This window comes from Prionailurus bengalensis, chromosome B3 (genome assembly GCF_016509475.1).
Source record: "Prionailurus bengalensis isolate Pbe53 chromosome B3, Fcat_Pben_1.1_paternal_pri, whole genome shotgun sequence".
Taxonomy (NCBI): Eukaryota; Metazoa; Chordata; class Mammalia; order Carnivora; family Felidae; genus Prionailurus; species Prionailurus bengalensis.
Genome location: NC_057355.1, coordinates 63,573,914 through 63,592,355, shown reverse-complemented (window position 1 = coordinate 63,592,355; position 18,442 = coordinate 63,573,914). Strand labels below are relative to the sequence as shown.

General features: G+C 38.7%; 1 protein-coding gene across 1 annotated transcript in view; it reads right to left on the bottom strand.

The window, feature by feature from the left end:
• Positions 1-18,442, bottom strand: part of LOC122468031 (fibrous sheath-interacting protein 1-like) — a 74,021-nt gene that overhangs the window by 42,757 nt on the left and 12,822 nt on the right. The window contains exons 3-5 of the mRNA XM_043554521.1: positions 18,185-18,368; positions 13,116-13,270; positions 11,664-11,757 (exon numbers count right to left, since the gene is read on the bottom strand). Of these exons, the coding sequence (XP_043410456.1) occupies positions 11,664-11,757; positions 13,116-13,270; positions 18,185-18,368 (433 nt within the window). The remainder of the gene's footprint in view (positions 1-11,663; positions 11,758-13,115; positions 13,271-18,184; positions 18,369-18,442) is intronic.

Here is an 18,442-nt window from a genome sequence, read left to right as displayed (position 1 = left end):
GGAGTTGAGAAGTAAATGGAAATTGACCAGGTAGCCCCAGTAGGTGTGGATTATTCTTTCAAGAAGTCTGACCTTTAAGGAGAGGATGGAAAGTGAGTGGTACCTGTTTGGGAGCAGGCTAAAGAACCCAGGGAGGAGGTTCTATCTGTATCTTTGGCTGGTTTGATGGCTCTTTTCTGTTTTAGGACCAGAAGATTCAAACACAGTAAACTGAAGACAAGGAGACAGAGAAGGAGAGACAGAAGCTCTACATGAGACACAGAATGATGGATGGATCAGGAGCCAGGGGCAGAGTGAAAGGGATGGGACATCGTTGACCTTGGCCTTGGAGAACAGCACCTTGTCTCACTCTGAGGTAAGAAATATGGGGGATGGAGTATAGTCAGAGTGCACTTTACGGACAGAAGGATAGAATGTGAAAGGGATTCCCACCGAGGTGACTGTTTTCTCTGGACAGTAAGCAGGCCAAAGTGAAGGACTTGCAGAAGACAGTAGGAGGTTAAACAACCAGAATAATTTGCAATAGCCACTTTGGAGAATGCAAAAGACATCAGTAGGCCATACTGAGACTGTAGCGGAGGTTAAAAGCCAAAACTCCTTAGCTACACTGGTTAACGCAAGCGATTTTCTCCCTCAATCCTCTGCAAATCAGAGCTGGAGAATTTTCTTAGAATATTCAGTGTTAACACCCATGAGCAGAAGTAGCATATACCTGTATTTCACAGAAAATCACAGAGGTATTTACCGGCCATTAGAAACCTGATTGATTAAGATGCCACTGTTGTTGTGCTTACATGCACTTACAAATTTGGAGCTGGAAGCACAAGAGGTCAGGGTAACAAAGGAAGAAGGAATGACCTCCATTTAAAACACTGATGAGGAACAATCCTATCACTGCCTCAGAGAGTACGAATTCTATCTCTATCCATCAGAGAAATTCTAAAAACTAAGGGGAAACTCCGAGTATGATAGAGTTTTGATTTTCACCAGAGTTCTCTACAAAAATGTAAAAGCAGTCCCTCAAAAATGGGGTGGAAAGACTTGTAAAATATTTCTAAGATCTCTAACAAGTGCAATATTGTCTACTTATTGTCTACTTCAAACAGTACTTAAACTTGAAGTTATTAACTCTGGATTATAAAGTCAAAATGTGGTAAAAAAAAAAAAAAAAGAATCTAATGTGGTTTTTATCTTTCTCTTGGCATCAAGGCCCCACTTGTGTTTAGTACCTATCAATAAAACTAAATATACAACTCAACAATAAGTATCTTTTCATTTGTTTTGCTGTTGGTTCTTTGTGATGTTAGCAGGAGGCTAGGATGTATTTGGTGTTTGGGGGAGCTGGAAAACAGGTTGGAAATTGTCATTGTTCCACCTGCCCAAAGTCCCTCAAATTACTCTTAAATAAAAGGCTAAGCAAAGGACTAGGGAGACAAGGAAGAATACTCATCCTAGGGTGCCTGGGTGGCTCAGCCGGTTAAGATCTGACTTATGATTTTAGCTCAGGTCATGATCCCATGATTGTGAGATCAAGCCCCATGTCAGGCTCTGCTCTGAGTGTGGAGCCTGCTTGAGATTCTCTCTCTCTCTCTTTCTCTCTCTCTCTCTCTCTCTCTCACTGCTCCTGCCCACCAAAAGAATAATAAAAATTTTTTAAAAGAACACTCATCCTAAGAATTTCTCCCTTTTTCCAAAGGGAAAAGAGGCAGAAAGGAGGTTTGGGTATGTTTGTAGATACGTGTTTAAAGTTCAAGTTTAAATCAGTCTGGCTCTAAAGTCCACTCTTTTAACGTGCATATTTTAACTAGATGCTGCCACCTACTGGATAATTTACAAGGGTTTGTGCTTTCCTGGTAACAAAGAAAAACTTATGGAGGGGAACAGGGCAAAAGAATTGAATTGTTTTCATAGAAACATTTTACTTGAAAACTTACAGCTATATATAGGCTTGATCAAAATAATTATTTGTTTCAATTTTATATTTTTAATTAAGAGAGATAGCCAAAGTTCAGTGAATAACATGGGAAAGAAACTAATCTCAAAATAGAACAGATGTAAGTAGTTTTGCACCACTTTCTAATATGTGTCTGTATTGTAATAGCAGGAATTTGAAACTGTAAAATCACTGCTATGTGGTCAAATTGGACTCTTGCATTTATCTTCATTTCTTTCATACGTGCAGTGAAAATATTCTACTAATAATACCTTTCTTAAACTGAGGATTCCAAAAATTTCCTCTTCTAGAATGAAGTAATAACTATGTTATGTAAAATATGAAGAAAAAGCATGTAATCAGGCTAATGATGCAGTCCAAAGTAAATATCTCCTATGGTTTTTAAGATAGTTAGAAATCAAATCAATATGTGACTGTTAAACTTATGCCTAGGATGCAAAAAAAAAAAAAAAAAAAAAAAAAAAAATACCAGGATTTTTCATTAAGGAATCTGCCTTCTAAAAAAGACCAGTCACCAAAAATCAAAAAGAATCTACTTAAATCTCAAGAACCAGGAACACAGTAATATCATCTCTTCACTGGTGCACTAGTCCAGCGTGATCTCAAGACAGTAAGTAGCAAGAGTGAAAAGAAATAGGCATTTGGTTCACCTAATAGTATCATTTATTCCCATTTCCTTTTACATCAACCCTACTTTTGCATCTTATCTGCTCTGAGCACGATAAACACTGTCAGTACACAATAATTGACTAAGAATTCAAAATCTAAGAACTGAAACTCTAACATGATAATGTTTAAACCAGTGGTTCTCCCTGAACATAGGTTTCAGGTCCCTGGTAACTCCAGTTTTCAGCTCATAAAATCCAATTAATTTCCATGTCAGAACATTAGTACTAATCTAACATCACTGTAAATGTTTGCAGGGCCTATAGTAGTCATGTGACTCAGAGACGTGAGCGCTATAGGTTTAAGCCAAATGTACATGGCATGAGCTTTAAAAACGAAACGTATTTGGTGGGGCACCTGGGTGCCTCGGCTGGGTAAGCGTCTCTTTGTTTCAGCTCAGGTCATGATCTCACAGCTCACAGGATCGAGCCCCACATTGGGCTCCAGACTGACAGAGTGGAGCCTGCTTGGGATTCTCTCTCTGCCCTACCCCCGCTCACTTGGTCATGTTCTCTCTTTCAAAATAAAACAAACTTTAAAAAAAATGAAAGGTATTTGATAGTTCTGCTTTAATTTTGAAGAAAAGACAACAGGGCACCTGGGTGGCTCAGTCAGTTGTGTGTCCAACTCTTGATTTTGACTCAGGTCATGATCTCATGGTTCATGAGTTCAAGCCCCACATCAGGCTCTGCATTGACAGCACGGAGCCTGCTTGGTATTCCATCTCCCTCTCTCTCTGCCCCTCCCCTGCTTGCTCTCTATAACTCTACCAACATAAATAAAAAAATAAACTTAAAAAAATAAAAAATGAAGAAAAGACAACTGATAACAAAAGTCTTGCCCTGCAGGGCCAAAAGTTCCTTTAATAGTGAACTCTATGCCTGAAAGGTTAACATCAAAAGCCCCCCTTACTATTTTACAGTCCCTGCTCCAGAGTCAACCACAGGAGGCACATATGCCTCTTAGAAATGCCCCATCCATTAGAGAAATCAGCATTTAGCTCCAGCTTTCTGAAATATAGATGCTGAGATACTGTAACATCCAGTTCTTTATTTGGAAGTCCTGCGTCTATGAAGATACAGAATTACTGACAGACGTGAAGGAAAATATAAGAAACTGTACTTTTCAAGACAGGTTATATTCATACCATAGCCTTCAGACACTGAAGGGAGTAAAACAGCATTCTATAAATAGCCATAACTTTAGAGGTGCTTTGCAGTCTTTCTTCTTAGTGTACTCACAACTGAACAACTCTCAATGAGAAAAACAGGCTTAAGAAAAACATGTTCTTGCAAAAAAACTTCCCGAAAAAGACAATATACCTGCCCTAATAAAACGTATTATAAAGCTACAGTAGTAAGAACAGTGCAGTGCTAACATTAGGACAGATAGAAATATTATAATGGAAGAGAATAGAAATGTTGGAAACAAGCCCAATTCATGATAAAGTTAGCATTCCAAATAAATGAGGGAATGATGGATTATGCAGTAAAAGTACTGAGGTAACCCGTGTTAAAATCAAAAACAAATAGAGAGAAACCTTAGAAATGATCTGAGCAGACAACACCAGTTTAGTCATACAAACAAACATAATTTAGCTTCTTTTGCAAGAGTAACTTGACCTGGATCATCTCTTGCTTAGGCCTCTAGAAATCATAAGTAAAACTTAGTGTCTTCAAAAATTGATATGAAGTAACCAATCTGCTTTATAACAAAATACTCCTGAGCCTCAGTCCATGTTTTGGCTTCAGTGTTCCCAGTTTGCAAGCTGACTTTTTTCACGCGTGCATGATAAACTTCTACTAATTACTACCGTAGTGACTCTTTGATTTTATTTCTGTTATTCGTGATCTTTTGATGCTAGCTAACAAACTGGGGGTGGGGGGGTGGGGGGAACCACCAAATCAACTCTCTACCTCATATATGACAACAAAATGAGTTCAAAGTAGACTAATACTTTAATTTTCATAAAACAATAACTGTACAATACATGTTTATGTCATCTTACAGTGGAAAAGGACTTTTTAAGCAGAACAACAGTCAATGATAAAAGAAAAGAAATGACTGGGGTGCCTGGGTGGCTCAGTCGGTTAAGCTTCCAACTTTGGCTCAGGTCTTGATCTCATGGTTCATGAGTTTGAGCCCCATGCCGGGCTCTGTGCTGACAGCTCAGAGCCTGGAGCCTGCTTCAGATTCTGTGTCTCCCTCTCTCTGTGCACCTCCCCCGCTCATATTCTCTCTCTCTCTCTCTCTCTCTCTCTCTCTCTCTCTCTCTCAAAAATAAACATTAAAATTTTAAAAAGAAAAAAAAATGACTGATTTATTTTTTTTTCTTTTTAATTTTTTTTTTAACATTTATTTATTTTTGAGACAGAGAGAGACAGAGCATGAACGGGGGAGGGGCAGAGAGAGAGGGAGACAATCGGAAGCAGGCTCCAGGCTCTGAGCCATCAGCCCAGAGCCCGACGTGGGGCTAGAACTCATGGACCGTGAGATTGTGACCTGAGCTGAAGTCGGACGCTTAACCAACTGAGCCACCCAGGCGCCCCCAAAAATGACTGATTTAGCTAAATAAAAAAATACTCAGTTTGGGAGAGCAAGAAATACCACAAAACTAAAAATAAATTAGAAATAATGTTTTTTATATTTATGAATGTCAAATATTAGTATTCTTGATATGTAAAGGAATCCTTCTAAACAATAAAAAGGAATACTTCATTTCATAAAAGAATCATTAATTCACAAAATGGCTAAAAGAATAAATACTCAACCTCCTTGATTATCACAGAGGTATAAATTGCAACTCCATTTTAAAAAAAGCTTTAAAACAACTATTAAACCCACTGTTATCATGGGTATACAAAAATAATTCTCAGATACAATATTTGATTTGCATTTGATACAATATTTGTCTAAATTGGTAAAACCTTTTAATAAGTCAATATGAATAAAAATCTAGGGACACCTGGGTGGCTCCGTTGGTTGAGCATCTGACTTCAGCTCGGGCCATGATCTCACTGTCCGTGAGTTCAAGCCCTGCGTCGGGCTCTGGGCTGACAGCTCGGAGCCTGGAGCCTGTTGCAGATTCTGTGTCTCCCTCTCTCTTTGCCCCTTCCCCACTCATGCTCTGTCTTTCTCTCTCTCTCTCTCTCTCTCTCTCTCTCTGTCAAAAATAAATAAACATTAAAAAAATTAAAAATATTTTTATATACGGATAAAATTTTTAAAAGGCCCAAGCCCTTTGACTAAGTGATTTCTCTTTGAAGTTGTATTCACTTCCTGTAGCTATTGTCGCAGTTTAACACAAACTTGGTCACTTAAAACAACAGAAATTTATTCTCTCACAATTCTAGAGGCCATTAGTCCAAAGTCAAGGTGTCGGTAGGACCACACTCTCTCCAGGGGCCCTCAGTGAAATTTCATTCCTTGCCTCTCCCAGCGTCTGGTGGCTGCCATCATCACCTTGGCTGTAGGCCACACCACTCCAATCCCTGCCTCAATCTTCATGTGGCTTCTCTTCTGAGTGCCTCTTCTCCCTCTGCCTCTCTCTTATGAGGATACCTATGATGGATACCTATGAGCTCATGTAGAGCTCTCTTCCATATTCCAGGATTATGTCCTCATCTTAAGATCCTTAACTTAATCACATCTGCAATGACCTTTTTTCCAAATAAGGTAACATTCACAGCTTCTAGGAATTTGACATGGATATCTCTTGGGAGGCATTTTTTCTTTTTCAACCTAGTTGTCAACCTAATTTTTCTTTTTTTTTTTTTCTTTTTTTTTTTTTTTTTTGCTTTTGTCCTTTTCTTTTTTTTTTTTTTTAAGAGAGAATGTGAGAGCATTAGCAGGGAAGGGGGCAAAGGAAGAAAGAGAGAATCTTAAGCAGGCTCTAACTCAGCAAGAAGTGAGACTGGGGCTTGATCCCACAACCCTGGGATCATGACCAGAGCTAAAATCAAGAGGTGGACACTCAACCGACTGAGCCACCCAGGTTCCCCACAACCTAGCTTCTCAATTACCACAGAAGGTAACAATGGAATAATTACTTAAGGATGTTATTGCAGCATTATGTATAACTGAAAAAAATTGAAAAAAAGAAATAACCTAAATGTTTAATAGCAGAATTTTAGTTAAATAAATTATGGTACATCTATGTAGGGAATTAATATACAGTCATTAACGATAATGCTGACACAGTATAAGGAATATAGTCAATGCCATTGTAATAGTGATGTATCAGATCAGATGGTAGCTATACTTGTGGTGAACTTAGAATAATGTAGGGAGCACCTGAGTGGCTCAGCTGGTTAAGCGTCCGACTTTTGATTTTGGCTCAGGTCATGATCTCGTGGTTGGTGAGATCAAGCCCTGTGTCAGACGCACATCATCTGAACAAAGCAACCTGGGATTCTCTCTCTCCCTCTCCCTCTATCCCTCCCCTGCTCATTCTCTCTCTCTCTCTCAAAATAATCTTTAAAAAAAATAATAATGTATAGACATGTTGAATCGCTATGTTGTACATCTGAAATGAATGTAACATTGTATCAACTATACTCAAAATTTATTTTTTATTTTTCTTAATGTTTATTTACTTATTTTGAGAGACAGAAAGCATGAGAAGGGGAGGGGCAGAGATAGAGGTAGAGAGAGAATCCCAATCAGGCCTCTTGCTGTCAGCACAGAGCCCAACACGGGGCTAGATCCCACTAACCATAAGGTCATGACTGGAGTTGAAATCAAGAGTCAGACACTCAACTGACTGAACCACCCGGGAGCCCCGACTCAAATTTTTTTAAAATGCTGATGCAAATCATTCCAGTTATCTATTGTTACATGAAAAAAAATCACCCAAAATTTAGGGTCATACAGTAATAATTATTGCAGGCAAGATCAACTAATGGATACTAACATTAATGGACAACAGTTTGAGGAAAGATATTTGCATAAAGTATTTCGCCCATGATATTTATTAATTATAAAAGGAAAATTAGTAACTTTACAATAGAGAAACATAGCAGACACTACCTTAACCAAGTTTTCAAGGTTACTATCACCAGTAACATCAGAACTTAACCTTAGGTACCCTGAGCGTGACTGACCGAGAGCCCATAACTTCTGGGGTATTCTTGCCAAAAATGCATTAACTCTATCTAATCAAGGGAAAACATCAGACAAACTGAAACTGAAGGATATTTTACAAAATAGCTGACCAGTACTCTCCAAATGCGTCAAGACCATGAGAGACAGGGAAAGATGGAGGAACTATCACAAATTCGAAGAGACAAGAAAACACGACAACCAAGTGCAAAAGGGGATCCTGGGTTGGATACTAGAAAATAAAAAGGACATTAGTGGAAAAACCGGTGAAATTTTAAGAGGGTCTGTAGTTTAATAGAATTATACGAACGTTAACTTCTTAATGTTGATCACTGTAAAGTCAACCCTTGAACAACATGGGGGTTAAGGGTGCCAAATCCCCATGTAGTTGAAAATCCATGCATAACTTTTGACTTCCCAAAGACTCTACTAATGGCCTACTGTTAACCAGAAGCCTTATCAATAATGTAAACAGTCAATTAATATACACTTTGTATGTTAAACGTATTATATCTTGTATTCTTAAATAGAGTAAGCTAGAGAAAAGAAAATGTTATTAAGAAAATCGTAAGAGAGGCGCCTGGGTGGCTCAGTCGGTTAACTAACCAACTTCAGCTCAGGTCATGATCTCACGGTTCATGGGTTCCAGTCCCGCATTGGGCTCTGTGCTGACAGCTCAGAGCCTGAAGCCTGCTTTGAACTCTGTTTCTCCCTCTCTCTCTGCCCCTCTCCTGCTCACACCCTGTGTCCCACCCTCTCTCTCAAAAATAAACATTAAAAGCACTGTTTTTAAAGAAAAGAAAATTATAAGAGACAATGCATTTATAGTACTGTGCTGTAAAGAGTCCACATATAAATGGACCCATGAAGTTCAAACCCATGTTTCTCAAAGGCCAACTGTACTATGGTTACACAAGATACTAACATCAGGGGAGGCTGGGTAAAGAGCAAACAGGAACTCTATGTACTATTTTGAAAATTTTCTGTAAGTTTAACATTATTCCACAACAAAAAGGGAAAAGACAAAGAAAAAAACAAAAACAAAAAACTTAGTGGCACAAAACAGTGACCATTTTATTATGCTCATGATTCTGTGGGTCAGTAATATGAGGGGCACACCAGGAATGATATGCCCCTGCTCCACCATGAAGGAGGCCTCAGCTGGGGGGCTGCACGGGGCTGGAGATGTCTGTGGCAGCTCACCTGAGACCGTGTGTCTGGCCTTGGCTATCCTCTACATGACATTTGTTAGGAATGCAATGGCCAAGGTGGCTCCTTCTTTCACATCTCTGGTGCCGGCACTGAGATGCTGACCAGGCAGTGTATTAGTTTCCAGGGGCCGCTGTGACAAGTAACTGTGGGATGGATGGCTGAAAACAATAGCAATTTATTCTCTCCCAGTTCTAGAAGCTAGACATCTGGAATGAAGATGTCCGCAAGGCCGTGCCCCTCTGAAGTCTCTAGGGAAGAATCCTTCCTTGCTTCTTCCCAGCTTCTGGTGGCTCCCCAACGACCCCTGCCATTCCTTGGCTTGTAACTACATCATTCTAAGCTCTGCCTTTATCTTCACATCACCTTCTTCTTAACCACGTCATTGTGTCTCTGTGTCTTCTTTTCTTACAAGAACGCCAAACTTCAGCTTTAGGGCCCACCTAAACCAGTAAGATCTCATCTTAACTAATCACATCTGTAAAGATTCTATTTCCTTTTGTTTGTTTGTTTATCTATTTATTTTTGAGAGACAGAGAGAGAGTGAGAGAGAGCACGAGTGGGGGAGGGGCAGAGAGAGAGAGAATCGCAAGCAGGCTCCTGTCAGCGCAGAGCCTGACATGGGGCTCAATCTCAGGAACCATGAGATCATGACCTAAACTGAAATTAAGAGTCAGATGCTTAACCAACTGAGCCACCCAGGCACCCCTGCAAAGATTCTATTTCTAAATAAGGTCACATACTGAGGCTCCAGGTAGACGTGAGTTCCGGTGGAACACTACTGAACTCACTGTAGGTCAGAACTGGCCAACATCACGTCCTCTGGGTAGCCTTCATATGGCTTGTTTGGACTTTCTCACAGCATGGCAGCTTCAGGGTAGTCTGACTCCTTACAGGATGGCTGGCTCTCCTCTGAGTGGGCCTTCTAAAAAGAGAAGCCGAAACTGCCAGTCCTTTAACGGCAAGGGCTGGAACTGGTGGTGTAGGATTACTTCTGCTGTAATCTATCAGTCAATGTAGTCCTAGCCCAGCCCAGACTGAAAACACAGGGAGAAAGAGACCCCATCCCTATCAAGGACTGGAATGAACATCATAGAGGGAAGGAACTATGGCAAACATCTTGGAAACAAACTATCACACAGTTCTGCCCTTACTGACAGCTAAGGGTGCCCATGAGATAAAAATTAGCAGGAAGCAGATTACAAAACACATATATATAATTTGATCTCATTTTTATTTTTAAAATATATATAGATATCTGCATGGAAAATGTCTCAAAAGATAAAGAGTAAACAAAAATATTAATAATGATTATCTCTGCAAGTTAAGAATTTAGGTGATTTTTTTTCTTCCAGTTTATCAATAATTTCTAATACAGATTATGCATGTATTATTTCTATAACCAAATAGAAGAAGTAGAAACTAAATGATCTATTATTTTAATAGGCAAATCACTTTGGGGTTTTTTTTTTAATGTCTTTTACTTATTTTTGAGAGAGAGAGCATGAGTGGGGGAGGGAATGAGAGGGGAAACAGAGGATCCAAAGCAGGCTCTGTGCTGACAGCAGTGAGCCCCATGTGGGGCTCGAACTCATGAACCTTCCTGAGCCAAAGTCAGACACTCAACCAACTGAGTCACCCAGGTGCCCTTAGTTTTTGGTGTTTCAATTAGGATATATAAATGGTAAATTTCAACAAAGCCAATCTAGATATACATCTGTCTAGGAGAAACTCAGATTCATTTTTTTTTAAGTCCTTAGTCATAGAAAGGACAACCCAGATAGGGCACCCACTTCCTGGACAGAAACATTTGGTGCATTCTAAATCCAAATCTCCTGGGCCCAAGCAGCTTTTGAGCTCTCACCGCTGGATCCAGAAAGAAACAAACCTCAAGGAATTTCATTCACATCAAAACTCATGCTAACCATCAGCAATAGTCTGAGTCAGGTTGTTGAGGCTCTGCAATGTTAGACACTCACTTTGCAAAAGACAAATGGATCCCAGGAGTCTCAGAGAAATCAGGGGCCCCTGCTTAGAGTCAGTTTTACCCCCCAACGGTATTGGATAACCACTTACGTGATGCAGGCTAAAGGATTTCCAAAGCGTCCTGCCAAAAACCTAGCAACCACTTCCCAATCCCCCAAATTTTCACCACTGTATAAGGAAGCTAAAGGCTACATGACTCTATCACACTTCTTTGGGTGAAGAAGGAGGAAGAGAAGATAAAGGAGGAGGAGAAGGAGGAGGAGGAAAGGAAGAATGATAAATATACATACACACAGATGGCAAATTAGAAACATGCATAATGATTTGGCTGGTCTCAAAAACAAGACTGGAAGAGAACAGGAAATAGGACGGATTTTTATGAAAGGGATGGCAGAAGCCTGAGTGACACATCGTGGGAGGATTCTAGGCAGTTAGGAGACTGCATAGACTGGGTGTCTAGAGGCCTCTTAGAGGCACAGGAAGTAAAGGCAAAGACATATTGTGTCGATTTCCCAATTTTTCACTGCCCTGTCCCCCTCACTCTTGAACAGGTACAAACCCGAGAAGCCTCTGAAACTTACCGATGCTCAGGAAAGTTCCATATAATCCTACCTAATGTGATCATTTCCCATAGAGAAGAGTTAAACTCACAAAGAAAAAGAAAGAATAACTTAACTGGGATTTTTACTTTAATTCAAATATTCTATGACTCTGAGATTAAAAAAAAAAAAAGATAAATTTTACTCACCGACAGTTTCTTCTGATGCAGCAGTCAAAGCTAGAAACTTTTTTGTATTTTCCATCTCCTCATTACTTTGCAAAGCTTCACTAGTTTTTGCAGACTAATAAAAGAGAAACAAGGAAAAGAAGGCAACTACACTCTTCGATATTTTGTACAGTTTCAACATGGATTACAAATTGTGTAATTTGTAATTCCACAATGGACCTGAACAAAAAGGGACAGGTCATTTTTATCTCTTTAAATAGGAAATCTATTAATATCCCTGTTCCCACAAATTCTAGCAATGAATAGTCCCAAACAGAGTTGTAATATATGTCTATCATTATATAATCATTATCTCACTTAAATCTTCTTCAGCTTCTGTTTAATATTTCCATAACTAATGAGTAGCCTAAAGGTCCATCATGAAATTATAGTTTCAGACATTTCAGGATTGATACTATATTTTATTATGGGTCCAATTATTATTCCTGTTTCCAAACAAGTAAAACTTTGCTTTGAGATTCAACAGGAATAAGTGATAGGCTAACTTTTTTTGACAAATTTATACAAATCGTTTCTCTAGTTTAAATTACTGCATTGGGTATGGTGCTTTCTACTCCATGGTCTTCCTGGGAATCTTGTAAAAATGTATTCTTTGTCACTTCATTATTAATGCAGAGCATCATCTAGGAAATGTCCTTGAAGTCAGTCGACTGAGGAAGGAAGAATTTATCAAAAACAACTCATCTGTTATTACAGTGCTCTTTACCTAAAAGTGCTCTCCTTTACGGGACAAAGTTCAAATATGAACCAATGGCTAAACGTCAAGTCAGAGCAAATATATGGTCAACTTCCACCCCTCAATACTACAGAGAATAAAGGTCCAAGAAGGCCAAGGAAAGCTAATCGAGCACTAGAGATGTACTGAGACAGAAGCAAATAGAGCATGGTCACAGACCACAAGCACTTTACAGCTTCTAAGAGATCTTGACCAGCATGTGAAACAGTGAACACCCCACTTCTTGGTCACAAAAGTTTACTTAAAAAATAATGGCGACCAGGGGGTTAAATTTGTGTATATTCATGTGTTTATCTCCAAACCGTAAGCTTGCTGAAGAAGCAGCAAACAGACTTGATGAAAGTAGGGACCCCATCACTTTCTGCTCCAGAAACGGAGGAACCCCAGCCTGACACTGGTAAGAGAGGCCTGCTGTGCTGCCCGTGGAAAACAAACATGGCAGTGTGGTGCCTGAAATCTGGAATTCTGCAAAGTTACCTTGTCTAGTTCCAGAAAACGATCTCCCTCACCTCCCCCCCCCCAACACACACACACATACATGTACACACCACCATCCTACTTCTACAAAATAAGTCAATAAAGGCAGACCACATTAATACTACCACAGCCCATGCTTTTCTTACTCATCTTAGAGGAAATTATTTCTTCCACATCAGCAGTGGTGAGACAACTCTTACCTTAAGTTCTTCCCACAGCTTTATTCTCAGGTCTAGACCTTGCTTCTTAATTTCTTTTTCTCGGTATTGTCTCTTCACCAATATTTTATCGAGCCTCTTCATCTTCTGAATAGCATCTTGAAGTTGAGAATCTAATTCTTTTAACTCAGGTTCATCTATATTGTGTTGAAAGCAGGAAGGAGCTTGAAGTTTGGTACAACCAGAAAGTTTCGTTTTGTTTTTACTGTTTGTTCTTTCATTCAACAAATGTTTGTGGCTGGTGAGAATAACTGACATATTTTACAAGGTGCTTTCACACATATTTTTTCATATGATTATCGAACAACCTATGAAATATAATTATCTAACAACCCGGTTTTACAGCTAAAATAACTATCTTTTTTTTCCTTTTTGAAATTTTTTTTGAGTATAGTTGACACACAATGCTACAGTTTCAGGTGTATAACACAGTGATTCAACAACTCTGTAACAGGCTATGCTCACCACAAGTATAACTACCGTCTGTCACCATACAATGCTGTTACAGTGTCATTGACTATACTCCATATGCTGTGCCCTTTATCCCCATGACTTAATAATTTCATAATTGGAAGCCTGTATCTCCCACTCCCCTTCACCCATTTTGCCCATTCCCTAACCCCCTGTTTCTGACAACCATCACTTTGTTCTCTGTATTTACAGGTCTCATTCTGCTTTTTTGTTTGTTTGTTTGTTTGTTTGTTTATTCATTTTTGGTTTTGGGGATTGCACATATAAGTGAAATCATATGGTATTTGTCTTTCTCAGTCTGACTTGTTTCAATTAGCATAATACCCTCTAGGTCCATCATCCATATCGTCACAAATGATAAGATCTCATCATTTTATGGCTGCCTTATGTTCCTGTGTGTGTGTGTGTGTGTGTGTGTGTGTGTGTGTGTGTGAGAGAGAGAGAGAGAGAGAGAGAGAGAGAGATTGAGAATGTATACAACATCTTCCTTATCCATTTATCTATTGATGGACACTTGAGTTGCTTCCATATCTTGGCTATTGTAAATAACACTACAATAAATATAGGGGTGTGTATATCTTTTCAAATTAACATTTTCATTTTCTTTGGGTAAATACCCAGTACTAGAATTCCCGGATCATATGGTATTTCTATTTTTAATTTTCTAAAAAAATCCTCCATACTGTTTTCTACAGTAGCTGTACCAATTTATGTTCCCACCAACAGTACACAAGGGTTCCTTTTTCTCCACATCCCCGCCAACACTTGGAAAGAACTCTGTTCTTTCAAATAGCTAATAAATTATGGTATTGAACTCATAGGTGGGTCTTATCTCATTTTCAATCCCAAAATATTTCTCCTTCATTCTGGTATACCTTCTATATTCATAAGTAAGGAATAAGAAATAAGACAAAGACCCTATCCTAAAACTGCTTCAGACTAAAAGAGCTATGTAGCTATTTGTGAAATCGATGCAGTAAAATGTAACATGTCAAGAAATGAAATGATTCCAACACAGAGAAACAAATTCAGAAAAGTACTCTATGTAACTAGACAGCTTTTATCTATGCCCCTCCCATTTGTTCTATTTTTTTTGAAATACCTAAAAATGGATAATTGGTAGTAACTTATTTAAAGCTAAGGGCTCTTTAGAACTTTCTTCACTCAAGTTTTAACTTATGATTAATGATAATGTTAATAATAGCAGCTAACATTTATAGAATTATCTGATATGCTCAGTGTTAAGGGCTTTATTTACAGGCATTGTGTCATTTAATCCTCATCATAATCCTGTCAGGTAGTATAGTTATTGTCCCATTTTACAAATTAGTAAACTGAGAATAATTTTTAACTGAGTTACATACACGTCCAAGATGATATAAGTAGTAAATGGCAGGGCCAGTTTCCACCCAGATCTGTCTGATTTGAGAGTCAAAACTCTTCACCAACAGGTAATATGTCCTCTGTGAAGTCTGATGAAAGATGTTAATCTGGCAATGAGCATAAATGCTCAAATACTGAAGTCTCAGCCACTCCAGTTTAGGAAGTGGCATATTATGCTAAGAAAGACCAAATTTTGCAACTTTTTAAAATCCAGAGTCCAGTGTGTTTCCCTATAATGTACATCACTTCCTCTTCAAGGAAAAGGGGATATTTTCAGAAGGGAACTAGCTTATCCAAAAAGAGGCTTATCGATAAAGAGGCTCTACAGATCTTGTTGCTTACATATTTCAAATGCAACAGCCTTTAGTTATAATTCCCAAATGCCAGTCCTTGCACTCCATATACAGAGGTGGTCTATACAGCAGACATCTGGAAGTAACTCAAGCAGTTCCGAAACAGTATAAATAAGTTCAGTGTAAACTGAGCCAATAGCTAATCGCAACTATAATGCCTCATTTCCTGATAACTATAATCCTGAGTCACCAGGCCCAATTTTGAGAGCGAAACTCATCCCAAATATACTCTTAAGTCACCATTTCTCAAAGTTTATGACCTCAGCTTCCCTTTACAACCTTGAACGTTATTGAGAACCCAAAGTAGCTTTTATGTTATATCTATTGATAATTACCATATCGGAAATCAAAACTGAAAAATACATATTTATTCATTCATTTAAAAATAACAAACATGTTATTAGTAATTACATGCTAACATAAATATAACATTTTTATGACAAATAAGTATAGACTCCAAAAAAATTAAGAAGGGCATTGTTTAAAATTTTTAATATCTAGCTGAACAGAAAACAGTTGGATTCTTATATCTGCTTGTATAATCTATTGCAATCTCTTGTTTCAGTTAGAATGTATGAAGACAATCAGGCCTCATACAAATATATATTTGGAAAGGGGAGGAGAAATTTAATAATCTTCTCAGATAATTGTGGATATTCTTCTTCGATACTACATCAAAACTCGACAAGGGGTGGTTTCTTAAAGAGTGGTTGTAATGTGAAATATGTAACTCTATCAGTGAGCTTTTTGTATTTATTCCATTAAAATCCATGCATCTATCATTTGTGCTGAATGGATCTTTTACCCTTCATTGGTCATTTGGAAGATAGTGGTTCTCTGACTTACGCAGACCTTCAAAATGTTAACACGTTTCAGGATACAGTATTTTTAAAAAATCACATTTGTTCATACTGCCATCAAATTTTATCGGAAAAGTCTAAGTCTTGGAAAGCTGTCAATCTCACAGTGGCATACACAAGTTTTCCAAAATTCTAATTTTCACTTGAAAGTCCAAATTTTATCACTGACGAAAGATACTGTCAATTATTTTCCTTGAAATGACACGCTCATTTCATCTTTAAAAAAAAAAAAAATGACTTCCAAATACCCAAGTCTGAATGATACTAGTTGGTCCGTCAGTCATTCTTTCATGTAAGAATGATGCTCCGTTAAAAAGCAGCCAGCTCAGTCCTCGACTTAAACTATCATACGAGTACTGTTCCTCAACACAAACTTCCCATTTTGGTGTAGAGCAGAGTTGCTATATACATACCTCCCATTTTACCTCACAGGCAATTAAACAGATGTGTATTTCAAGTCCAGGTTTCATGAGATTAACGATTTCTACTGCTCCACCAAAGATGTTCTTGAGTGACACAGGCTATTTCTTTTCCCTCCCAGTGGCTGGTCAGGAAGAACACAATGACCGACTAGTACAATGCGATACACTGCCTGGATTCGTGCTAACACAGGAGCAATTTTACTCACCGTCGCTTTTGTGCCATCACCGCAAATGTCCATGTAGTGGGCGGAAAGGCAGGTATCATTATTTCAGTATTACGATGAATTATATTACTGATATATCAATATTATGACGAAAGAAGTTTTTAGTTTGCAAAATTCCTAAAAGGGGCTCAGCAATCCCCCACGGCTCTGCACACCACATTTGGAGACATGCTCTCCACTCTGACCAGTATTAATTTAACAACCAGGGTGGGAAAAAAGGAGTCTTTTAAATTTTTTTTTTCAACGTTTATTTATTTTTGGGACAGAGAGAGACAGAGCATGAACAGGGGAGGGGCAGAGAGAGAGGGAGACACAGAATCGGAAACAGGCTCCAGGCTCTGAGCCATCAGCCCAGAGCCCGACGCGGGGCTCGAACTCACGGACCGCGAGATCGTGACCTGGCTGAAGTCGGACGCTTAACCGACTGCGCCACCCAGGCGCCCCAAAAAGGAGTCTTTTAAAATCCAAAAGTTACTAGGGGCGCCCCAAAAAGGAGTCTTTTAAAATCCAAAAGTTACTAGGGGCGCCCCAAAAAGGAGTCTTTTAAAATCCAAAAGTTACTAGGGGCGCCCCAAAAAGGAGTCTTTTAAAATCCAAAAGTTACTAGGGGCGCCCCAAAAAGGAGTCTTTTAAAATCCAAAAGTTACTAGGGGCGCCCCAAAAAGGAGTCTTTTAAAATCCAAAAGTTACTAGGGGCGCCCCAAAAAGGAGTCTTTTAAAATCCAAAAGTTACTAGGGGCGCCTGGGTGGCGCAGTCGGTTAAGCGTCCGACTTCAGCCAGGTCACGATCTCGCGGTCCGTGAGTTCGAGCCCCGCGTCGGGCTCTGGGCTGATGGCTCAGAGCCTGGAGCCTGTTTCCGATTCTGTGTCTCCCTCTCTCTCTGCCCCTCCCCTGTTCATGCTCTGTCTCTCTCTGTCCCAAAAATAAATAAACGTTGAAAAAAAAATTTTTTTTAATAAATAAATAAATAAAATCCAAAAGTTACTAAGATCAAATAGGATTATCCTGAAAAAGGCATTTAGAAATTACGGGATACATTTTATTGTATCATTGAGACATCAAAAATATCAATAAATCCTGTCATAAGTGGCAGAAATACTTCCTACTTGATTAACGTGAAATGACCCACAGTAACGATTTCATTAAATGAAAATTTTATTATTTTTCTATGTGTTTTTAAGGACTCAGTACTATTCTAAACAAAAGCTGGTGCTCACAAAGGTTTACCTCTTTTTTTCACTAGGATTTCTTTAGCTGATAAAAAACAGATGTAACTCTAATATTTTAACTATAATATCTGTAATTATCATTAGCCTATCACCTGGTGAGTATCCTACCTGCACATCCAGGGATTATCTGGTGTTGAACCAAGTTCAGATCTTCATCTGAGCCTTCTTCAGCCAATTTTGGTTTTGCAGAATCACTTTCCCCTTTATCATCATTATTGTTTCCATTTTCCTCTGCATTACTCCTCTCAGAGTGGCCCTTTATACCAGAGTTCAACTTGATTGCAGTATCAACCTAAACATTATTTCCAAAGAAATAATTTTCATAAATAGCTAAGGTTTTAAAACCTTAACATTTGTAGACTATTT